We start from the raw sequence: 26,228 nt of genomic DNA, 5'->3' as shown, positions 1-26,228 counted from the left end.
CACTATAACACCACGTTCAAACTCACTTAAATCTTGATAACCTGCCATTGTAGCAGCAGCAACCGATCTAACAACAGCGCCAGACACTTGTTGTCTTAATAGGCGTTGCCGACCCAAGCGCCGTATTCTGAGTGTTTACATATCTCTGTATTTCAATACAGTTTCGTTGGCTCTTCAGTATACATACAGGGATTGGCTTTTTAAATGCTTCACCATGTCAATCGAATAATTTAATGACGACTTTCGTTGCCGTTGTATAATTCCTTCCTTACCCACACTAAAACATACACTTCTTTTCTTAAAACATTGCTGTTAATTCGTAGTTTCAATAATATGGACGGAAGCAGAGTAACACCAAACAAATCAACAACGGACAAGCAATCTTCATGGCGTTACATATAGTACCATAACTCTAACGACAGTCTAAAATTAGATGTTAAAAACACTGGACAAAAGTACAAAGGAACATTGTTTAGTGACATACTGATTTGGTGTACAGTATATAATTATGATGTAAGAGATGAACGTATTAGTTTTTCATTCGAACATAGAAATATAAAATTATTAAAAGGAGAATTATATTTTATTAACAAATAATGCTGCACCAAAATTCAAAATTAAAGCAGGACACCATAGTATCTCGCTTCCAGCTCGTAGTGTCTTATGGAGGCCGCTTTCTTGTCTTTCTCAATTCTTGTACTGCGATCAAGTACAGACGAGCTGGCAATATTATCTTTATTTTTGCTGCCAGAACTTTTAAACTGAACCGCGAGCTACATTTCTTGACTATATCAAGCGATCAGAAAGACGTGATAAAAAATAACTTTCAGATACGCTGCAAGCTGTAAGTGTTGAAGCACCATCTACAGATAGATCATTGTTCAAGACGTACTTTGCGACAGGGCACAAACTTCGGTGTTAGCTCGTTAACACTGTATGTGCAGATATTTAAGCTCCTCGGAAATGTAGCTCTGCCAACACTGTGCATATACTACGTTACCAGTTTGCAGTTAATAATACGATTCATTCAAATGGACCTGCAGTATTCAGTCAGTGGACAGTACACAGAAAATCTTTTTCACCTGAATAAAACTGTAGGGTCTTGCCCACTCGTCTCGTATAGGGTTCCTAAGGGATACTGCGTTCTCGGAATACTATACAACAATTTAAAAAAATAACATTAGTAGTTTTATTTCAATAATACTTAATACTTAACTTTGAAATAACAGTGGTGTCACAAGCGATGGGCAACATGCAAACAGTAATGATCTTCGCTATAACAATGGATACGGGTTACTAACAACTATTTGTAGCACTCTCTGCTAGGCCTATGCGAACACTATCCGGATACTGAGCCAATCTGAGCGGCCAAGGCTGGCGGAAGCGGCGCTTATATTCTCCTCTTGTAGAGGCCGCTCCTGTCGTGGTGCAGTGCACCATTGGCCAACGTCGTTTCACCGCCTTCTCTCCTCTTGCGTTCTTCTTCCTCGTTTCGGCGCTTGTGGTTACGCCAGAGCAAACACTTTATTAACCATTTTGTAGATAAGTGTGCAGGATTCTACACACATCACAAGAAGTTTTGCATCAACTCGGTTCCCAGAAATCGTGAAGATAGATGTTGACTGTGGACATTGTATCACAGACACAATCCCTTTGACTGTTCAGAGATGTCACTAAACCCGCCCAAAGATGTAACCAACGATGCATGAGCAGCGCCTATTAGACGGAGGTGGTCCGACAGCCGATCAGTTCCAGTCATTCCACCAGGAAGGAGGTACAAGGCTCGTGTTGTCTGTAGTTCAACTATGCCTAGATGGCCAATACCGCGGTTCGATCGCGTCCGCATTGTTACTTTGTGCCAGGAAGGGCTCTCAACAAGGGAAGTGTCCAGGCGTCACAGCGTGTTGTTCGTAGATGGAGGAGATACAGAGAGACAGGAACTGTCGATAACATGCCTCGCTCAGGCCGCCCAAGGGCTACTACTGTAGTGGATGACCGCTGCCTACGGATTATGGCTCATAGCATGGCGAGGTCCATCTGTGCAATCACGACACCATGCAACATGCTCAGGATTGGCATCACGTTCTCTTCACCGATGAGTGTCGTATGTGCCTTCGACCAGACAATCGTCAGAAACGTGTTTGGAGGCAACCCGGTCAGGCTGAATGCCTTAGACACACTGCCCAGCGAGTGCAGCAAGGTGGAGGTTTCCTACTGTTTTGGGGTGTCATTATGTGGGGCCGACGTACTCCGCTGGTGTTCATGGAAGACGCCCTAACGGCTGTACGATACGTGGATACCATCCTCCGACCGATAGTGCAACCATTTTGGCAGGTGTGGTTAAATTTAACGGAGCTAAACTTCTGTTATTTATAGATCCCCAGACCCCGATTTCACAACATTTTTGCTAAAGCTAGACGAGGTTCTTGGTTCACTTTATAGGAAATACAAAAAGTTAGTTATATGTGGTGACTTCAATATTAATTGTATAAGTGATTGTGCAAGGAAGAGGATGCTGGTAGACCTTAATTCATATAATCTTATGCAAACCGTATTCTTTCCAACGAGAGTGCAAGGGAACAGTAGAACAACCATAGACAACATTTTTGTTCATTCCTCAATACTAGAAGGGCATTCTGTTAGCAAAAAGGTGAATGGCCTTTCAGATCATGATGCACAAATTTTAACTCTAAAAGATTTTTGTGCTGCAACACGTGTTAAATATAGTCATCAGCTGTTTAGGAAAGCTGATCCAGTTCCTGTAGAGACCTTTGTAAACCTTATCAAGGAACAAGAGTGGCAAGATGTTTATAGCGCTGATACAGTAGACGATAAATATAATGCTTTTCTCAAGACTTTTCTCGTGCTCTTTGAAAGTTGCCTTCCGTTAGAACGTTCAAAACAGGGTACTAGCACAAACAGGCAGCCTGGGTGGCTGACTAGAGGGATAAGAATATCTTGTAGAACAAAGTGGCAATTATATCAAAACTTTAAAAACAGTCAAAATCTACATGCAGCAGCCCATTACAAACAGTATTGTAAGGTGCTTAAAAATGTTATTAGGAAGGCAAAAAGTATGTGGTATGCAGATAGAATAGCTAAGTCTCAGAATAAAATTAAAACCGTATGGTCAGTCGTAAAGGAAGTGGCTGGTCTGCAGAGACAGGTCGAGGATATAGAATCAGTGCGTAGTGGGAATGTCCGTGTTACTGATAAGTCGCATATGTGTACAGTATTTAATAATCAATTTCTGAATATAGCAGGTGGACTAAATAGAAATCTAGTCCCAACAGGGAATCATATAGCGCTCTTAGAAAAAAGTGTTCCGAGACTGTTACCTGAAATGCTCCTCCATGATACTGACAAGAGGGAGATTGAGTTAATAATTAAATCACTTAAGACCAAGAACTCTCATGGATATCACGGGGTATCTAGCAGAATACTGAAGTATTGTTCTATGTATGTTAGCACAGTACTTAGCCATATATGTAACTTTTCCTTTAGGAGTGGTCGGTTTCCTGACCGATTAAAGTACGCGGTAGTGAAGCCACTTTATAAAAAGGGAGACAGGGATAATGTTGACAATTATAGACCTGTTTCTATGCCATCAGTGTTTGCTAAAGTTATCGAGAAGGTTGTATATGCAAGGTTACTGGAGCATTTAAATTCACATAATTTGCTGTCAAATGTTCAGTTTGGTTTTAGAAATGGTTTAACAACTGAAAATGCTATATTCTCTTTTCTCTGTGAGGTTTTGGACGGATTAAACAAAAGGTTGCGAACGCTAGGTGTTTTCTTTGATTTAACGAAGGCTTTTGACTGTTGACCACAAAATGTTACTGCAGAAGTTGGACCATTATGGAGTAAGGGGAGTAGCTTACAATTGGTTCGCCTCTTACCTTAAGAACAGAAAGCAGAAGGTAATTCTCCGCAATATTGAGAGTGGTAGTGATGTTCAGTCCCAATGGGGCACTGTTAAGTGGGGCGTTCCCCAAGGGTCGGTGCTGGGGCCACTGCTGTTTCTTATTTATATAAATGATATGCCTTCTAGTATTACAGGTGATTCAAAAATATTTCTGTTTGTTGATGACACCAGCTTGATAGTGAAGGATCTTGTGTGTAATATTGAAACAGTATCAAATAACGTAGTTCATGAAATAAGTTCGTGGCTTGTGGAAAATAATTTGATGCTAAATCACAGTAAGACTCAGTTTTTACAGTTTCTAACACACAATTCAACAAGAACCGATATTTTGATCAGACAGAATGGGCGTATTATAAGCGAGACGGAACAGTTCAAGTTCCTAGGAGTTCGGATAGATAGTAAGCTGTTGTGGAAAGCCCATGTTCAGAATCTTGTTCAGAAACTCAATGCTGCTTTATTAACCATTAGAACAGTATCTGAAATAAGTGACACTTCAACACGAAAAGTAGTCTACTTCGCATATTTCCATACGCTTATATCGTATGGTATTATTTTTTGGGGTAATTCTTCTGATTCAAAACGGGTATTTTTGGCTCAAAAACGGGCTGCTCGAGCTATATGTGGTGTAAGTTCGAGAACCTCTTGTCGACCCCTATTCAATGGTCTGGGAATTCTGACATTGCCCTCACAGTATATATTTTCTTTAATGTCGTTTGTTGTTAGCAATATTAGCCTATTCCCAAGAGTTAGCAGCTTTCACTCAGTTAATACTAGGCAGAAATACAATCTGCATGTGGAATGCACTTCCTTGATTCTTGTGCAGAAAGGAGTGCAGTATTCTGCTGCATCCATTTTTCAATAAGCTACCACAAGAACTCAAAAATCTTAGCAGTACCCCAAACACTTAAGTCTAAACTGAAGAGTTTCCTCATGGCTCACTCCTATTCTGTCGAGGAGCTCCTGGAAGAACTAAAAAATTAAGCAAATTCCAGTGTTACATTGTTGATTTTCTTTATTTAAATTTACGACTTGTCACCTGAATATGTTTTTTTTATATTTCATTTTATTCTGTTTCTAATATCGTGTTATGATTTCATGTATTGACTTGTTCCATGACAATGGAGACTTCTTAATTTGGTCCCACGGAACAATCAATAAATAAATAAGGATATTGGCGAGGCAGTCGTGTTCACGGATGACAATTCGCGCCCCCATCAGGCAAATCTCGTGAATGACTTCCTTCAGGATAACGACATCGCTCGACTAGAGTGGCCAGCATGTTCTCTTGACATGAACCCTGCCAAACATACCTGGAATAGATTGAGAAGGGCTGTTTATGGACGACGTGACCCACCAACCACTCTGAGGGATCTAAGCAGAATCGCCGTTGAAGTGTGAGCAATCTGGACCAACAGTGCCTTGATGAACTTGTGGATAGTATGCCACGACGAATACAGGCATGCATCAATGCAAGAGGACGTGTTACTGCATATTAGAAGTACCACGTGTACAGCGATCACCACCACCTCTGCATGTCTCGCTGTATGATGGTACAATATGCAATGTGAGGTTTCCATGAGCAATGCAAAGGGCGGAAATGATATTTATGTTGATCTCTATCCCAATTTTCTGTATAGCTTTCGAAACTCTCGGAACCGAGGTGATTGGGGGGGGGGGGGGAAATTATATGTGTACACGTTCCATTTGCAACAGGTTTCAAGAAGAGCTGAGAAAAATGTGAGAGAAACTTCAAATCCATGTTTAAAGGGTACCTTTGGCATACCCGTTTTATTCTCCATGGGAGTTCCTTCGGGTAATTTAGAGCTGTCCGCTAGAATGTGTTAATAATTTACATAAAATCTTTTTCATCAGCTTAGTAATCTGTTCGTCCTGATCTTGTGGCTAATTCTTTGTTCGTAGACGTTAGTACACGTCAGTCATCTGCCTTTACTACACTGTTAATTTTATCATTTTTGTAGACATTTCATGGGTTCACTTTCCACAGGTCGGTCTTCTGACAGGGCTGCCACACGTCTGCAGGACGATGTTCTCGCTGGTCGTGTCCTCTGTTGGTGATTGCCTGCTCAAGAGGGGCCTCTTATCCAGGACTAAGCTCAGGAAGTCTGCCACCGTTATATGTAAGTCCTCATTCGTCTGTTTTGTGGCTGTGTTTTTCGTGTATTCCGTCAGTCAGTCTTCAACCTGCAAAATGGTAAGTAACGTAATTCCTTTTCCAACTTCGTGTTAACGTAATATGACAAAACGTTATGCAAACTCTTACGAGTACAATTCAAACGCGTGTAGTTGTGTTTTCTTTGGTGTTGTTAGGTTAGGATATCGGGTAGAAACTGCTAGGAACTGACAGAGCCAACTGATAAATCCTCAATATGAGTATGCCTTAAAGTAGTTATTTATCATTGGGAAGGTGTCAGCATTCTTTAAGTTTTATTTTACGAATTCACTCTTAATTTCCATTAGGCTGTGTTGTCATAAATCAGTACCCGTCAAATGCATCATTTAAATACCAGTAGCATGTTTTGAAAACCGTGCTACATCATAAGAATATATTCGACTTAAACCAGAGCAATTACACAATTTGTTGCACTGTACTAATCACGTCTGAGATAATTTTACGTGAGATGAAGGACGTTAGTCATCGGAAATGTTTTCATTTTGGTTGTGAAAATTTGGCAGTCATCCTTGAGAGCTTTAATTTTCTTTGAGATTTCATGAAAGCTGATATAACGACATCGTGTTCATTTCTCGCAAGTGAGTGCCACAGTTGCCTCTAAATAAGAACATCGTATCAACAGCGTATCCAGCAAGAGATTTAAGTACTTTGTATACTAACTTGTTGCATGTTGCCCTTGCTAAGCTAACAAAAACATATTGACAATACACGACGTTTAGAAACAGTATGACACTTTTGGACAGTAGTTTTCGATCTCAGTAAAAATGCAGGGTATCTCGAATCACCACGCTGGCATTTTCAGGTAACTGAAATTTCACTTCGGGAATCTCAGTGTACAAAGAAAGCTTTTTCGATTTGTCGACAGCCGTAAAATACACAAGAGGGCACAACTCGTCGGTTTGTCATCGGATTGCAGTTTTCATTCAAATAATTCCCAAAGAGTCTTCCTCATTATCGTAGTAACAACAATTTAGGGCCAATTTACACGCTGCTGGTTCTATAGAAAACATTCACAAACTGTGAGGACTATATCACATTCGTCCTCATTGTGCGGTCTTTCCCTTGGCTTTGTGATTGATCCTTTGTAGCGATGTTATTCGTAACACACTGAAATTTACGATATTGGATGAACGTGATTGTGCGATCAACACAGAGATTTACGATGAGGGAGGAACGTGACTGTCGCGTCAAACATCAGTTACGATCTGTCATCAACCCTGTCACGCTCTTAGTCTGTGTTTACTGATTAGTAAACCACAGTCGTCATGAGTAACGTACTAGAGCGGTGCCTGTGGATGATGGACGATTGTTTTACCTGTCGTGTGAACCGTCATGAAATTCCTTGTTGATCATGGTGCACACGATGCTTGGCTGACGTCTTTATACCTGCAGGGCACTCACGCTCTTTACTTACCCACCTCAGCCCACAATACGTCTTATCTTCTTGACAGGAACAAACCCACCGTATTCCTGCATAAAAGATCTCACACTGACTCTGACCTCTTTCATATATTATATATTATTTCCAGACACCGAGATATCAAACCCCTTTTCTCGTGTTCCAGTGTTTGACGGTGACACATACCTCACCAAATAACATGGAAACAAATTGTGCAGCCTGCACCATAATCCTGCACTAGACATCCAGTTCTGAACTTATTCCCTTCTAGGATTGAGTGATCAATGACTCAGAAAAGAGGAGTGGCAGCTCTTTAGTCACCATGACATAGACTGTGGTGCAGGAAAATACAGTACATTCGAAGGGTTATGTATGGGTTTATTTACCTTACTGCTGTAAACAGCTTTTGTTAGTCACAAAAACAGTAGAAAACAGAAAGGTCTTAGAGCACTGCATTAACGCAGAAAACACTTTTCCATCCTTATTTTTGCTTTTGATTTGAAACGACAGCTGGGATGAAGGTGCTGTGTTGGCTAATTTGGCCCTTCACCATGACAGATGCTCTGCTAAATGAAAGTACTTGGCTCCCCTACTACTCCCGACTCAGCATTTAGTAGATCACAGATGGCTCATGAGATATTGCACTCTTGGCTCACTCACTCACTGATTTGGATCTAGATGACGAACGAGTTTCTGTGGTCTTGGTTCATTGGGGCTCCCAGCAGCCACTCATCTGTGGATATAACTACACGTATATTATACTATTAAATTTTACGTATGTATTAGTGCATTTACACATTAGAGAAAACATTTGTTCTCATTTTAAGTTTTTACTATTTAAAAAGTGTATCTTTATAGTAAGTAATTTAATTTTTCCACATTTTTTAAGCCACAGGACATAAGCTAACCATGTTGCCTACTCATAGAAGCGTTTCAAGTTATATGTGTTATCGCTTTACCAAACTGCATAAAGAAACAGAAATGGCATTGTTAAATCAACAGCTCCCTGCTCTTCTGACTCATCAATCAGAAGACACATCTAAACTTCAAGCATCCAACAGCACCACTGGGACACTGTTATTCAGGAACCCCATCAAGACCGCAGTCAGCCTATGATCTATGATTCATCTGCGGAAATTCGAGAAATTATTTCTCACTGATTATTCTCCCCCCCCCCCCCCCCCCTATACTGACGAGCCAAAAACTGTCGACCACCTACTTAAAAGCTTGTTGGTCCACCTCTGGAACGCAATTCAGCAGTGGTTCTGCATGCTATGGATTTGACAAGTACTTGATAGGTTTCCAGAGGTTTGTGGCACCAGATGCTTACATTCCATAATTTACGGGCAGTTAGTTTGTGGGCACATAGCTGGCACCTGATAGCATCCCAGTTGGGTTTCATCACATTTAGATAAGCCAAATCTGACGGCAAAGACATCAACTTGACTTCACCATCATGCTGCTCAGACCATTGCAGCACGATTCTGGCCTTCTGAGGCGAACAGTTATCCTGCTGGAAGACGCCATCGGTATTGGGGAAGGAATCAAGCATGAGGGGTTACAGGTTCACATAGTCCACTACTGTCATGGTGCCTTCGATTAGTCCAGGTCCCATGGAAGCCCAGGTGAATGTCCCTCATAACCTAACACTGCTCCCATCGGCGTGTGTCCGTGGTGCACTGCATGTTTCAAGCAGCCGTTCGCCTATATGACGACTTCTCTGGACACGACCATCAACCTGGTTTAACAATAAATGGCATTCATCCGACCAGCTGACACGATTCCATTGATCTGTGGTCCAATGTCGATGATCCAATGCCTACTGTAATCATAACTGACTATGTTTTTGGGTCAACGAGGGAATACGTGGCGGTCCTCTGCTGCAGAACACCATGTTCAATTCTGAGCGCTGAGCGGTGTGCTCCAAAAAACTTTTGCTTGCGCCTACCCTGTACTTTCTCGTCAAATCTGCCACAGATTGTCCCCTATACTGCGTTGGAGAGCGGGCAAGCTTCCGATCCCTATGTTCTGAGGTATGGACGTCTGAATTCTTGTCCCCTACACGTGGTTTCAGCATTCTTCAACCACTTTGCATAGATACTTACAACATTAGCACACAAACAGCCAACCAGCTTCACCGTTTCCGAGGTGCTCGCTCCGAATCACTGGGCCACAAGAATCTGGCTTTTGTCAAAGTCGCTTAGGTCGGCGGATTTTCGCATTTGCGTCACTTGTCGTTCGTCGCTAGAATGATATCCCATTAGTCCCTGCTCCGCTCATATACATCTCTCATGTGGCCCCAGCGCCAACCGATTTTCATTAGCAACAATACATGTGCAAATCTATCAGAGTTATAAAGCTGATCGCATTAAATGAAATTATTAATTTCTTGTACTACGTGCCAAAGCTTCCATAAATTTTTCAAATGTCATATTCGCTTGTAGCTGTCACTGTTTTTATTGCACTATTGCAGTTTCTGCATCTGTGCCATATGTCTAGCATTGTGGAAGTTAATGTGTAGAGCTATTTGCACCCATGAGGACAATTTTGGTGCACAAGTAACTATGGAAACAGTTTGTTTTCCAGTTATGGTAATTACACATCACTGCATAGCATGTTTTGGAAAGTGACTTGTGCACCAAGGTTAACTCCATGGCTGCAAATAAGGCCAGACCACGACCCCTTCACTACTACAAACGAACTTTAAGGCCTGTATACCATCTGATGATGAATCGCTGTTGACTTGAAATCAAAAACGGTACAAATGGCTCTGAGCACTATGGGACTTAACTTCTGAGGTCATCAGTCCCCTACATCTTAGAACTACTTAAACCTAACAAACCTAAGGAGATCACACACATCCGTGCCCGAGGCAGGATTCGAACCTGTGACCGTAGCATTCGCGCGGTTCCGGACTGAAGCGCCTAGAACCGTTCGGCCACCGCGGCCGGCGACTCGAAACCGATAGCTGTTTCAGCCGTAACAATAGGTGATTGGCTGCAGTCATTTCTGATAAGCTTTATTCGTCACAGTCGCAGTGTTCCACATCCATAATGGAGAAAATCTCAGTTCTACATAGGCAGTTTATGAAGCAGCAATTGTTGATAGACGTTGGTGGTTCGATTTTTGTTGTTTGAAGCAACTCGAATTTCTACCGTCTTGTTACAGGACGGTATATTTTACTTACCCCTCTCCTATAATTTGTGTATAAAACAGGCACAAACTGCTTTTTTATCCATTGTTAAGTGCAGAACAGACGCACTTCATCAGCAGGCAGCACGCGTTCCCCTCTCTCCAATCGCCACCGCTAAACTCACGAGCATATTTCACACCAGCACAAAAATTATTCCTGTGCCAACAGGAATTAAGGTGTTCAGATGATTAGATTTAACCACGGACGACTCTACTGGTTCGATTACTCTTAATTCTTTATGTATCCTTAGTAAAGATGTCTGTGGCATTAGCGCCTTTGATATTATCTGAGTGCATGGTGTCTGTTCTTTCAGATAATTAAAGTTCACCGCGGACGTCTTCGCTGCTCCGATTACTCTTCATTATTTATGTATCCTTATTAACGGTAGCCTAGTTCCTGCCTAGTAAGCAAGAGATCCCGGGTTCGAATCCCGATCTTGTACACATTCTCATTCGTCGCCGCTGATTCCACGTAATGTCCCGATGCAGCTGACAGCGGCGATCCCCTCCTTTTCCTTTCTTTTCTTCCCTTCTCCTCCTTCAGTTATTTCTGTTATTGATACAAACAAGCACTAAACTGCCTCTTGAGTCCACAAATTTTGTTTTTAACGAATTGGTATCCTCAACATGTAGTTTTCACTAAAACATTTAAATTCCGATAAGCACTATCAGCACCGCGGACAATTCGCACCAGGTACGTCTTTCCCGTAGAAAATTGACCATAATTGGACCCGAGGTCAAAGCGGAAAACAACCTCTCCATGAGATGACGTAACAATGTATTCACGTTGCGTGTATATTCTCCCAACTATCTGTAGTTACACAGCATATTGTTTATTACAGACGTTGGAAGGAAGCAAGGTTCTTTCACTGTTTTTTTGTTTTTTTTTTATTTTTTGAAGTCCCTAAGTCAAGGTCTTCACCTCACAGTAGCACTTACAGTCCACGTCCGTGACTCTTCGTTGGATATACTAGTATTCCAATGTTTGTCAAACTCAGCAGTTTTTGCCCTCTGTGTCTCCTCTAGTACCATGGAGGCTATTCCCTGATGTCTTAACACATGTCCTATCACTCTACCACTCCTTATAGTCAGAGTTTTAGCCATATTCCTTTTCTCATTCACCGATTCTACGGATAACCTCCTGATTTTATTTTGAGCCTATTCTGTACCACGATATCTCAGACGCTTCGATTCTTTTCTTTTGCGTAGGAACGGCGTATTCCACAAGTCAAGCTGATATTAAAATAACGTAGAAAAATTATAGAGCAGCTTCACTTATTACAACATAGGGGTTGGACAAAATGTGCGAGGGCTACTCGAAAAGTAAGGTGCGATCTGGCGCGAAATGGAAACCACAGTGAAAAGTCAGTAAAACTCTGCACAGATGCGTTTGGCAGTGTCTATAGCTCGCCCGTTGGTCTCGTCACGTCGCTCTTTTCAGGTTTGACCACAGAGTGAGCACGTGTAGATGCCTAGGAAATTGGAAATGTGTGGTAAGTTCCTATGGGACCAAACTGCTGAGGTCATCGGTCCCAAGGCTTACAGACTACTTAACCTAACTTAAACTAACTTACGCTAAGGACAACAAACACACCCATGCCCGAGGGAGGACTCGAACCTCCGACGGGAGGGGCCGCGTCATCCGTGACAGGGCGCCTGAAACCGCGCGGCCATTCTGCGCGGCGCGTTTGGCTTCAGTGTCGAGGGTATTGGAAAGTACTCGTAGGTACAACGCGACAATTAATGTCTAAGTTGGAGGAATAGTTGGGACGTGTAGTAACTGCTGCAAATAAAACATTTTTTTTATTTTCACAGTGGTTTTCATTTCTCGACCTATGGGACCTTAGTTTCCGAATAGCCCTCGTACGGAAATATCGCCAGAAATGAAACTTCCTGGCAGATTAAAACTGTGTGCCCGACCGAGACTCGAACTCGGGACCTTTGCCTTTCGCGGGCAAGTGCTCTACCATCTGAGCTACCGAAGCACGACTCACGGCCGGTCCTCACAGCTTTACTTCTGCCAGTATCTCGTCTCCTACCTTCCAAACTTTACAGAAGCTCTCCTGCGAACCTTGCAGAACTAACACTCCTGAAAGAAAGGATACTGCGGAGACATGGCTTAGCCACAGCCTAGGAGGTTTCCAGAACGAGATTTTCACTCTGCAGCGGAATGTGCGCTGATATGAAAGCTGTGAGGACCGGGCGTGAGTCGTGCTTCGGTAGCTCAGATGGTAGAGCACTTGCCCGCGAAAGGCAAAGGTCCCGAGTTCGAGTCTCGGTCGGGCACACAGTTTTAATCTGCCAGGAAGTTTCATATCAGCACACACTCCGCTGCAGAGTGAAAATCTCATTCTGGAATCATCGCCAGAAATGTGTGCTTGAACATAAATGCAGACGCTAGTGATGCCTGCAGGTTGCGCTGTTGTGTTTGACCGCCATTGACATCTGCACAACGTTCTTAACACCTTGTAGGTGTTAGTCGTAGTCAGAACAGTTTCCTGTGTGGTTGTGAGCGCATCATGTCGGAACTCGAACGTGGGCAAATCTTTGCTGCTCGTACGGTCGGTGATTCCACAACGAAGGGAGATGGACTATTTGGTGTTTAGGCACCATATCGAGGATTTATATCGCACACACGAAAAGCAGAGAAACGATATCTGATAAGCCACAACGCAGACGAAAGTGTGTGTTCAATGATCGTGACAGACGGTCATTTTGATGAAAAATAAGAGGAAGACAAATGCAAAAGTCACTGCAGTACTGAATGTCGCACTCGCGAGACCTCTTAGTACCAAAACAATACGAACGGAGCTCCGTAGGCAGGAAATTGCAGGGCAAGTTGATATTCCAGAACCAGTCATCAACTATACAAATGCCAGCAACGGGTAAACGTGGTGACGAAGGCAAAAAACATGAACTGTGGAGCAATGTCGGGAAGACTCGTTTCACATTGTTTAAGACTTCTCGCCGCGTTTTTGTTTCGAGAGTGAAACACGTCGGGTGTTTGCTGATGATCTGTTTTTTTTTGGGTAGGGTTTAAGGGCGCTCAACTGCTGAGGTCATTAGCGCCCAGTCACTGGTGTTAGAGCACACGGAATCTGCCAAAACTCAAGGGGATGGGGGGACATCAGAAGGACCTGACAAAGATGCAGATAAAATAAGTAAAAAGGTTAAATGTCTTTGGACAAGCCAGTTAAAGTTATAAAACGCAGAATACGAGCAGCTGCTCGAGCGTCATCAGCTAAAACATCCGGTAAAGTAGATGGCAGGGACAGGATAACACGAAATTGACTAAAACGGGGACACGACAATAAAACATGGCGCACTGTTAATGCCTGACCACAAGGGCACTGCGGGGCTGGGTCACCGGAGAGCAGGTAGCGGTGGCTAAACCGGCAATGCCCAATCCGCAACCTGGTCAGAAGGACCTCCTCGCGCCGAGATGGTCGAGAGGATGTTGTCCAAGCAGTTGGGAGCGGTTTTACTGCCCGGAGCTTGTTTCCTTGGAGGGATCACCAAGCATCCCACCACAACGACACAAGCCTCTTACATACATCCCCACGAACGTCAGATGACGGGACACAATGTGAGGCTGGCCGAGGCAGGAGGACTGCAGCCTTGGCTGCAGCATCCGCAGCCTCATTCCCAGGCACTCCTACATGTCTGGGAACCCACAGAAAGCGGACAGAACCACCATTAGCAGCGAAAGAATGGAGGGACTGCTGTATCCGTTGAATCAAGGGATGGACCGGATTGGGAGCTCCAAGGCTCTGAAGAGCACTGAGTGAGTCAGAGCAGAGTACATACGATGAATGGCGGTGGCGGCGGGCATACTGAACGGCCTGATGGAGAGCGAAAAGCTCGGCCGTAAAGCTGGAACATTGGTCGAGGAGCCGGTATTTAAAGGTGGCGGCCCCGACGACAAAGGCACAGCCGACACCGTCGTCAGTTTTGGAGCCATCGGTGTAAATAAAGGTGTGACCGGCCAGTCGAGCACGAAGTTCGACAAACCGTGAGCAATACACTGCAGCCGGAGTACCCTCCTTCGGGAGTGAGCTGAGGTCGAGATAAATAGGAACCGGAGCCTGGAGCCAAGGTGGTGTTGGGCTCTCACCCTCTCTATAGGTGGTAGGGAGGGCAAAATCCAATTGTCCAAGCAGGCGACGGAAGCGGACTCCGGGGGGCAGCAGGGCAGACACATACAACCCGTACTGACGGTCGAGAGAATCGGCGAAGAAGGACTCGTAAGAGGGGTGGTCGGGCATAGACAACAGCCGGCAGGCATACCGACACAGCAGTACGTCGCGCCGGTAGGTCAATGGTAACTCGGCAGCTTCAGCATAAAGACTCTCGACAGGTCTAGTGTAGAAGGCTCCGGTCGCAAGACGTATCCCCCGATGGTGGATGGAGTTGAGCCGGCGTAAGAGGGATGGGCGAGCGGACGAGTAGACGAAGCTCCCATAATCCATCTTCGATCGGACTATGGACCGATACAAGCGAAGTAGGACAGTGCGATCCGCTCCCCAAGATGAACCGCTAAGAACTCTGAGGACATTAAGGGAACGTGTACAACGGGCCGCCAAATAAGAGACATGTGGAGACCAACACAGTTTCCTGTCCAACGTGAGCCCTAGAAACTTAGTTGTGTCCACGAATGGGAGAACAATGGGACCGAGATGTAAGGATGGCGGAAGGAACGCTTTATATCGCCAAAAGTTGATACAAACCGTCTTCTCTTCAGAGAACCGGAAGCCATTTGCCACGCTCCAAGAGTAGAGGCTGTCTAGACAACGCTGAAGGCAGCGCTCCAGGAGGCATGTTCTCTGGGCACTGCAGTAGATCGCGAAGTCATCGACAAAGAGAGAACCTGAGACATTAGGTGGAATGCAATCCATAATTGGATTGATCGCTATGGCAAAAAGGGCTATGCTCAAGACGGAGCCCTGAGGCACTCCGTTCTCCTGGAGGAAGACGTCGGACAATACGGAACCCACACGTACCCTAAACTTTCGTTCCGTTAAAAAGGAATCAATAAAAAGGGGCAGGCGACCGCGTAGGCCCCACCTGTGCATAGTGCGGAGGATACCTCCTCTCCAACAGGTATCATAAGCCTTCTCCAAGTCGAAGAACACGGCTACCGTTTGGCGCCTTCGCAAAAAGTTGTTCATGATGAATGTCGACAAGGTCACAAGGTGGCCAACAGCGGAGCGGCGGCGACGAAAGCCGCATTGGACATTAGTAAGTGGTCGTCGAGATTCAAGAATCCAGACTAACCGAGCATTAACCATGCGCTCCATCACCTTACAGACACAGCTTGTAAGAGAAATGGGGCGGTAACTAGAAGGAAGGTGTCGATCCTTCCCGGGTTTGGGTATAGGAACAACAACGGCGTCACGCCAACGCATGGGGACCTGACCTTCGGTCCAGACGCGATTGCAGGTACGAAGAAGGAAGCTTTTGCCCGCCGGAGAAAGGTGTGCCAGCATCTGAACGTGAATGGCATCTGGCCCCGGAGCAGAGGACCGGGACAGTGCAAGCGCACGTTCGAGTTCCCGCATAGTAAAGGGGGCATTGTAAGTTTCCAGATTCAGCGAGTGGAAGGAAGGTCGCCGAGCCTCTTCTGCCTCTTTTCTGGGAAGGAAGGCAGGATGGTAATGGGCGGAGCTTGAAACCTCCGCGAAAAAGCGGCCAAAGGCGTTGGAGACAGCCACAGGATCAACAAGGACCTCATTACCTGACGTCAGGCCAGGTACTGAGGAGTGGGCCTTAATGCCCGACAGCCGGAGCAGGCTACCCCAAACGACGGAAGAGGGAGTAAAACTGTTAAAGGAGCTGGTGAAAGAGGCCCAACAAGCTTTTTTGCTGTCTTTGATGACTCTACGGTTTTGCGCTCGGAGTCGTTTGTATTCAATACAATTCGCCAACGTAGGATGGCGGCGAAAGGTGCGTAAAGCACGTCGTCGAGCACGGATAGCGTCCCTACAAGCCTCGTTCCACCAGGGGACGGAAACGCGACGTGAAGAAGTAGTACGAGGAATGGAACGTTCGGCAGCATTGATGATAACAGCCGTGAGGTATTCGACCTGACTGTCACAACTGGGAAAATCGTGGTCCGCAAAGGTCGCCAAGGAGGAGTAAAGTCCCCAGTCAGCTTTCAGTATGTTCCAGCTCGAAGGACGTGGGGATGGGGTATGGTTGGTTGGTTGGTTGGTTGGTTGTTTGAGGTTAAAGGGACCAAACAGCAAGGTCATCAGTCCCTTGTTTCAAATAGACTCCATTCTGCTAACGGGACATCTCAGAAAAGTCAGAACAATAAAACGGAAAAAGGGGAAACGTAAAAGGGCAGTCACGTTGTCATTAGTAAAAACAAATGAGGGAAGTTGGCAAGAGAACGAACCCAACACTATGCTGAAACAGCATAGGCAAGACCACCTGTGACTTAAAAGGTACAACTGCTATAATGCAGAAAGTACGTATGGGAATAGAAAAACTAACCAAGCCTTAAAAAGAAGGGGTATAAACAGAGTAAAAGGGAAAGAAAAGAGGATTTCGGTCAGGGAGGTGAATCGGGAATCTCTGAACACTGCCTACAGTGGGAGACACCCAAACACTCACCGCCCTGCCCCAACACCAGAGGGAGATTAAAAACTTTAAAACTGAGAATAAAAACCACTCTCCCAGAGGAAACCTAGAAGCAGAGAGACCATCCGGGAATCGTCAGCCAACATCAAAGGTAAAGTGTGGGGGAGTCTGTACTTAGCACGCAGAGCCAAAAGAAGGGGGCATTCAACCAAAATGTGGGCCACTGACTGGAAGGCTCCACAACCACATAGCGGGGGTGGCTCATCACGCAAAAGGAAACCATGGGTCAGCCTGGTATGGCCAATGCGGAGACGACACAGTGTGGTCGAGTCCTTGCGGGAGAGGCTAAAGGAAGAACGCCATGGGCCTGTATTCACCTTAATGGCACGAAGTTTATTAGACAGTGGAGTAGCCTCCCAAGAATTGGCCCATGACTGTGCAAAGTGGGATTTGATGTGAAGCCGTAAATCCGCTGCAGGAGGGGTTACGGAAAACGGGGGGTAAGTAACTGCTCCCCCAGCCAAACGATCAGCGAGCTCATTACCCGGGATACCCACATGGCCCGGGACCCATAAGAAGTCAATGGAACAAGCAGCACGGTGAAGATCAGCGAGATGGTCATGGATGGCAGAGACCAAGGGATGGCGCGAAAAACACCGGTCAATAGCAAGAAGGCCACTCATCGAGTCCGTACATAACAAAACGCGGTTGTGTTGGGATTGTTTAATAAAGGTAAGGGCCCGGGAAATTGCCATCAATTCCGCAGTAAACACCCCACATGTAGGTGGCAGCAGATGATTTTCCGTTCCAACAGAGGACGTGAAGGCATACCCAACATGATCAGCAGATTTAGAGCCATCAGTGTAAAAAATAACAGCATCCCGAAACTTCCATAAAATTTGGCGGAAAAAGGTACGGAACACCACCGGGGGGATGGAATCTTTCGGTCCGCGGCGGAGATCCATCCGAAGTCGAGGCCGAGGAACTAACCAAGGAGGGGTGGGGGGGAGGGAGCGAGGAAGACAGGACAAAGAAGGAAGCCGAAAATCACGGGTAAGAGACGCAAGGCGCAGCCCAACCGGTAAACCCGCCCGAGGGCGGGAGTCAGGCGGGCGACGTCCATGGTCTGGGAATAGGATAGAATAGGAAGGATGAGCGGGAGAAGAACGGATAGTAAGGGCATAAGACACCAGAAGCTGGGACCGCCGAACAGAAAGGGGGGGGATCCCAGCTTCAACCAGGAGACTATCAACAGGGCTAGTAGGGAAGGCACCGGTGGCCAAACGGATACCACGATGATGGACTGGATCCAGCACGTGCAGCGTGGAAGGAGCAGCTGAACCATAAACTTGACAACCATAGTCCAAACGTGACAGAACTAGAGCACGATAAAGACGGAGGAGGAGGGAACGGTCCGCACCCCAGGAGGAGTGAGCAAGGAAGCGAAGGACATTGAGTTTACGGAAACATCCTACCTTCAGGAGTCTGATATGGGGCAGCCAAGTGAGCTTGTTGTCGAAAAGAAGACCTAGGAAACGAAACTGTGGAACCACAGGCAATCTTTGTACAGCGAGATAGAGCTCTGGATCAGGGTGGACCGTAGTACGGCGACAGAAGTGGACCACCCGCGATTTTAAAGGAGAGAATTGAAACCCGTGGGAGAGGGTCCATGCAGAGGCACGCCGTATAGCCACCTGGAGCTGCCGTTCTGCAGATGGCATCGAGGAGGAACTAACCCAAATGCAGAAATCATCCACATACAGGGCAGGGGCGACCAAGGGACCGACAGAGGCCACAAGTCCATCGATAGCAATGAGGAAAAGAAGGACACTCAAGACAGAACCCTGTGGGATGCCCGTCTCCTGGGTCCGTGGAGAACTAAAAGCAGTACCAACTCGAACTCTGAATGACCGATGGATCAGGAACTGGCGGATAAAAATCGGGAGTGGGCCCCGAAGACCCCACTGATGAAGGGTTAGTAAGATGTGATGGCGCCAGGCCGTGTCATAGGCCTTGCGAAGGTCAAAGAACACTGCAACCAAATGGCGGCGCTGGGAAAAAGCCTGCCGAACTGCGGATTCCAAGCGAAGCAAATGATCGATTGGAGATCGTCCCTCTCGAAAGCCACACTGGTAAGGGGACAATAGATCCCGAGATTCGAGGACCCAAGTGAGCCGACGGGCTACCAGCCGTTCAAGTAACTTACAACCAACATTGGTCAAACTAATTGGCCGATAGCTGTCAACAGATAGGGGGTTCTGACCAGGCTTAAGGACAGGAACCACAATGCTATCCCTCCACTGAGAAGGGAAGTCACCCTGGAGCCAGATACGGTTAAACACCCGAAGAAGATGGTGCCGTTGTGGAGCACTGAGATGTTGAAGCAGCTGGTTATGAATGGAATCTGGGCCAGGAGCCGTATCATGAGAAGCAGATAGAGCAGAAAGAAATTCCCATTCAGTGAAAGGTTCGTTGTAAGATTCTGACTCACAAGTGGTGAAACATAAGGTGACAGCTTCAGCCTGCTGTTTTTGATGAAGGAAAGCAGCTGGATAGGAGGCCGACGCTGATGCCACTGCAAAATGGGTCGCAAGATGTTCTGCGAGAACTAATGGGTCCGTACAAATGCCATCTGGGAGGTGAAGGCCTGGGAGGGTGGACTGCCGATGGCAACCTTGGAGAGAGCGAAGTGTAGCCCATACCCGTGACAGAGGGACAGTGGAACCAAGGGAAGAAACGAATCGTTCCCAACATATCCGCTTGCTCTGTTTGATTAAATAACGGGCTTTAGCGCGAAGGCGCTTAAAGGTAGAAAGGCTGGCTACAGATGGGTGCCTCTTAAAGTGTTGCAAAGCTTGACGGCGATCACGGATGGCAATGGCAGTGGCCGTACTCCACCACGGGACTTGCCGACGACGAAATTGTCCAGATGAGCGCGGGACAGCAAGGTTAGCAGCGCGAACAATCGCGTCAGACACGTCACGTAGGACGTCATCAATACAACCCGACAAAGAGGGAGAAAACTCGACCTGTGCAGTATATAGAGGCCAATCGGCGCGGTGGAAAGACCAACGAGGTAACCTCTCCATCGGGGAGCGGGAAGGGAGCGTGATAATCAACGGGAAATGGTCACTATCACAAAGGTCGTCGTGTGGCGACCAGTGTAATGAAGGGAGGAGAGAGGGAGAAGAAAGAGAAAGATCAATGGCAGAAAAGGTACCATGACCAGCACTGAAATGAGTAGGGGAGCCATCATTAAGAAGGCACAGGTCGTGGTCTGCAATAAATTGGTCGATAAGAAGACCTCGTCTAGATGGAAAGGCACTGCCCCACAAAGGATGATGAGCATTAAAATCCCCAAGGAGGAGGAAGGGAGGAGGAAGTTGCTGAAGAAGGGTGGTTAAGGCAGCAGGTGTAAGAGTCCTGTCAGGAGGGAGATAAAGATTGCATACTGTGACTGCAGAGTCTAAGTGGACCCTAACAGCAACTGCTTCCAATGTAGTTTGGAGAGGAATCCACGTGCTAGCAATGTCTGTACGGACAAACGTACAAACGCCACCAGAAGCCCGCAAGGGTCCGACCCGATTTCGACAGAAAACACGGAACCCACCGAGGGTCGGTGAGTGAGCATCAGTAAAATGAGATTCCTGGAGAACCACACAAGCTGCTGAGTAGGACGAAAGAAGGGATTTCAATTCCGGAAGGTGACGATAGTAGCCATTACAATTCCATTGGAGAACCACAGAACGATGGTTTAAATGAGGGCTGAACACGCTAAATCCAGTCATACCGCCGGGTCCCCACCCGTCACCGACAAGGAGGGGGCGACATCCATAAACGACAGGTCAGAATCCGGTTGTGAAGCCGGGGAAGGGACCTCCGGTGACACAAGAGGCTCTTTGTCCCGGGACTTATGTTTCTTCTTCTTTTCAGGCTGAGATCGAGGAGGGCTGTGTGGCATAATGGAGCCAGCTGCAGCAAGATTCGGAACAGAAAGAGACCGGGCGACCTGGGGGCCGATAGACCGCGGCTCTCGCGGTCGCCGCGCTGCAGCAGACCTTTGACCTGGAAGGTGCCGGGAAGGGGCATCCCGGGAGAGGCGCCCTTGACCGGCAGACGCCGAAGGAGTGGGACACTTCTCCGGCTGGGGAGGGGGAGCGGCGCCCAGAGGAGAAGGTGTGGGAGCCGCAGGGGAGGGGGGAAGGAGAGGGGTCCGGGACGGGGGTAAGGAAGGGGGAGGAAGGGATGAAGATGTAACCAAGGCGTAACTAGATGTCATAGACACAGGGTGCAATCGTGCATATTTCTTACGGGCCTCTGTGTAGCTTAAACGATCAAGAGACTTATACTCCTGTATCTTTTTTTCTTTCTTATAGACTGGGCAATCTGCTGAACGTGGAGAATGACTACCATGACAATTTACACATACAGGAGGGGGAACACAGGGACTCCCCTCATGGAGTGGACGTCCACAGTCACCACAGAGAGGGTCCTGGGTACAGCGAGAAGACATGTGGCCAAAACGCAAGCACTTAAAACACCGCATAGGAGGTGGCATGTACGGCTTCACATCACAGCGATAGACCATAATCTTAACTTTCTCAGGAAGGGTATCCCCTTCAAAGGCCAGGATAAAGGCACCAGTATCAATACGATTATCTTTAGGACCCTTCTGAACACGCCGAACAAAGTGAACACCCCGCCGTCCGAGATTGTCCCGAAGTTCCTCATCAGTTTGAAGGATGAGGTCTCTGTGAAAAATCACACCTTGTACCATATTTAGAGACTGGTGAGGGGTAATGGACACGGGAATTGTGCCAAGATGGGTACAGGCACGAAGGGCCGCAGATTGGGCAGCCGAAGCAGTTTTTATCAGTAACGAACCCGACCGCATCTTGCTCAGGGAGTCCACTTCGCCGAACTTGTCTTCAATGTGTTCCACAAAGAATGAAGGTTTGACACTGGTGAAAGTATCTCCATCAGTCCTGGTGCAAACTAGATAACGGGGGAAAGGTTTTGCCCCTAGACGACGGGCCTGACCCTCCTCCCAGGGGGTAGCCACGGAAGGGAAGGCCAAAGGGGCAAGAGAAGCAGCACTTGAGGAATCAGTACCACGCAGAGAGACGGCCGCAGAAGAGCGGCCAGAGGTTTGGACCCTTATGCGTTTCATCTGCATAGCGTCTGCCCTGATACCACCCACTCCGATCAGGGGCTCTCCTCACGGGCGCCACCCAGCCACAGCAAGGGCCGTCTGGCACGGCGGCCATTGCCGGGAGTTCCGATGCTCCAGGATGACGAGCAACCACTCCAAGGCATGCATGAGGAGGTCACAGCTCAGGTATCAGAAGTGTGATCCCTGTGTGTTCAGGGGGCTCAACCAAAAGGGTACATAGCGACCCCACCACACGGGCTGGCTACCGTGCTGGCTATGCACCCTAGCATCAGACAACGACGTAGAAGAAAAGGTGGAATATACTAGGAGGGCACACGTCGGAGACACTAGGTAAGGTGCTCTTCCCCAAATGGCTCACACTACGGAAGAGAAATTTTGGAATGGAGGTCAAACCCCAGAGGGGGACCAAGGAATGCCAAAAGGAGGAGATGATTACGCAACAAAGCCAGAGTGTAAAACCAACAGAACCAGGAGGATAGCGGGGGCCAACATAAGCAAGGACACCAATAGAGGAAGAGGAGAGGGCGAGGGGAAAGGGGTATGGAGGGGAAAGGAGGGGAAGGGAAAGGAAATGCAGCCCGGGAGAGAAAGAAGGCTGCAATGGCTCGGGGCCCCGTGCTCGCCACGCACGTATCCACGAAAGAGTTGTGGACCCCCTGGGGGGATGGGGTATGGTGCAGGAGACGAACGACACAGGGGAAGTGGTCGCTCGAATAGGTGTCAGAAAGGACATACCACTCGAACCGACGGGCAAGAGTGGTAGAACAGATCGAGAGATCCAAGTGGGAGTAGGTATGAGTAGAGTCCGAGAGGAAAGTCGGGGCGCCGGTATTGAGGCAGACAAGATTGAGATGGTTGAAGACATCCGCCAAGAGTGAGCCTCTTGGACAGGATGCAGGAGAGCCCCAAAGGGGATGATGGGCATTGAAGTCGCCAAACAATAAGAACGGCGGGGGAAGCTGAACGATCAGGTGCATCATGTCAGCCCGACTAACAGCAGATGACGGTGGAGTGTAGATGGTACAAACTGAAAAATTAAAAGCAGAAAGAGAAATGCGGACAGCTATTGCTTGGAGTGGGGTGGTCAATGGGATGGGACGGTAATAGACATCGTCCCGAACGAGCAACATGACCCCACCATGAGCTGGGATACCGTCCACAGGGGTGAGGTCATACCGCTCCGAGGTATAGTGGGTAAAGGCAATACGGTCAGTCGGGCGCAACTTGGTTTCCTGGAGACCAAGGACGAGCGGACAGTGCAGGCGGAGGAGCAGTTGTAACTCCTCCCGATTAGATCGAATACCTCTTATGTTGCAATGAAACAACGCCATCGCTAGTCAAAAGGTTGGGGGAACGAGACGGGGGAAGAGCTGGTCACCTCGACGGCCGCGGAGGGCCAGGTTGCGAGGGAACAACGCTACAACCGATGGGAGGCGGATCCGGTTCCATCGACTCGTCGCCAGCCGCGGCCGCTGTCCCTGGTTGTGTAGGAGGGGCCGCATCATTTGCCGACGAAAGGCCGGTGGAGTGCCTGGCAGCAGAGCGTCCCGGCGAAACTGAGGACGGCCGGGAGCAGCGACTCACGGATGGATCATCAGACGAAACGCGCCGGGGTGGAGAGGGGGATAGAGATTTCTTCTTGGAGGCCTTCTTGGAAGGCCGAGGAGGCACAGGGATGGTGGGCTGGACCCGAAGAAGGTCCTCACGCGCGGGGTCCGTTTTGGAACGCCGGACCTCGGAAGCTGGGGTCTGGAACGTTGCCCCGATGGACGCCTGAGAAGAGGATCGCTTCTCAGGTGGCGTGGGGGGACGAGGAGGAGGAGGAGGAGGAGGAGGAGGAAGGGTGGCCCCTGGGGCAGAGGGGGTGGGGGCCACGGGGGAGGAGGATTTGGAAGGGAGGGATTTGGGAGGCGGAGGCAGAGCCCCCTGATGGGCGGAGGAGGGACAGGATAGGGGTGAGGATACCGCGGAAGGAGTGGACACAACTGAGGCGAACGAAGTGGTCAATGACACGGGATGGAGGCGGTCGTACTTCTTCCGGGCCTCAGAATAAGAGAGCCGATCCAAAGTTTTGATTTCTTGTATCTTCTTTTCCTTCTGATATGCGGGGCAGTCTGAGGATCTAGGCGAGTGGACGCCAGGACAATTAACGCACCGAGGTGGTGGGGTGCATGTATGTTCCTCACGAAGAGGACGTCCACAATCGCCACAAAGGGGCTCAGCCTCACACCGTGAGGACATGTGCCCAAAGCGCAAACACCTAGAACAGCGCATAGGAGGCGGGACGTAAGGTCGCACGTCACACCGGTAGCACATCACCTTTACCTTCTCCGGGAGAACGTCCCCCTCGAAGGCGAGGATAAAGGCCCCGGTGTCGATGCGACGGTCTTTGGGGCCGCGCTGGACTCGCCGGACGAAATGCACGCCTTGGCGCTCCAGGTTGGCCCTGAGCTCCTCATCAGATTGTAGCAGGAGGTCACGATGAAAAATAACCCCCTGCGTCCTATTTAGTGCCAGATGTGGGACAATGGATACTGGGATATCCCCTAGGCGGTCGCACGCCTGGAGCGCCGCCGACTGTGTGGCGGAGGTGGTCTTGAGAAGAACAGACCCTGAACGCATCTTGCTGAGAGCCTCGATTTCCCCGAAGACGTCCTCAATGTGCTGAACAAAGATCATGGGCTTGGAGGTGGCGAACGTCCCCCCATCGGTTCGAGAACAGACCAAATAGCGGGGGAAGTACTTCGCCCCAAGCCGGCGGGCCTGTCCCTCCTCCCATGGAGTGGCCAAGGGGGAAACGGCAGGAGAACCAGAACTAGAAACGGTACCTTTTCTTTTGAAAGACTCGGCCGCAGAGCGACCTGATACATGTTGACGTTTCATCTGCGAAACGTCCGCATCGATACCACCCACTCCAACCAGGGGCTCTCCCCACGGGCGCCACCCAGCCGCAGCAAGGGCCACCTGGCAGGAAGGCCATTGCCGGGAGTCCCGATGCCCCAAGGAGACGGGCATGTACTCCTTGGCCGACGTGGGGAGGGTGCAGCTCAGGTATCGGCAGTACGATCCCTGTGTTGTCAGGGGGCTACAACCTAGAGGGTACATGACGACCCCACCACAACGGGCTGGCTACCGTGCTGGATTTCTGGTGCCATGGAAAGTCCATCATGATCGCTGGTGCAGATGGAGATGCACTATGGGCGTAACTTTGACAACCCATCACGTGTTGAGGCCCAATTTGAGGAATAGTGGGTATGGTTACAACGCCAGTGCAATGCTGAGTGCCAAGGTCTTAGTGCACTTAGGACCAGTGGTACACCATGTAAGGTGTCCTTCCCCAAAAGGCTCGTACTTCTGTAGAATTTTGAAAAATGGAGGTCAAACCCCAAGGGGGACCATCACATGGAAGGCCGAAACGGTTGAAACTCCTTTTAGTCGCCTCGTACGACAGGCAGGAATACCGCGGGCCTATTCTAATCCCCGGACCCGCAGGGGGGGCTGATGATCTGGACAGCAATAACGTGGTATTCTATGGGCCCCAAGGTTATTTTGCAAGGTTGCATTACTGCCAACGATGATGTGACCATTTTGGCTCATGGTGTGGGTTCCTGTAGTCATGTCCTAGTTCATGAACCATGGGCAACGTATGAGTGGCCAAATAAGTGGTCCCGACTGTCGGGATACCAGTTACTTTGGAGTAAGGCTGGGCATCTCTGACATATTCTGAGTCGTGGTCACCTTTGTGCTCATACGGCAAAGACTACCA

At 48.0% G+C, this 26,228-nt stretch overlaps 1 protein-coding gene across 1 annotated transcript in view; it reads left to right on the top strand.

Moving 5' to 3' along the window:
* Positions 1-26,228, top strand: part of LOC124776989 (putative inorganic phosphate cotransporter) — a 182,755-nt gene that overhangs the window by 110,057 nt on the left and 46,470 nt on the right. Inside the window, exon 8 of the mRNA XM_047252234.1 lies at positions 5,931-6,063. Within this exon, the coding sequence (XP_047108190.1) occupies positions 5,931-6,063 (133 nt within the window). The remainder of the gene's footprint in view (positions 1-5,930; positions 6,064-26,228) is intronic.

The sequence above is a fragment of the Schistocerca piceifrons genome, chromosome 2 (assembly GCF_021461385.2).
Source record: "Schistocerca piceifrons isolate TAMUIC-IGC-003096 chromosome 2, iqSchPice1.1, whole genome shotgun sequence".
Lineage (NCBI taxonomy): Eukaryota > Metazoa > Arthropoda > Insecta > Orthoptera > Acrididae > Schistocerca > Schistocerca piceifrons.
The sequence above is the reverse complement of the archived record's forward strand: the minus strand, read 5'-3'. Positions and strand labels throughout refer to the sequence as shown.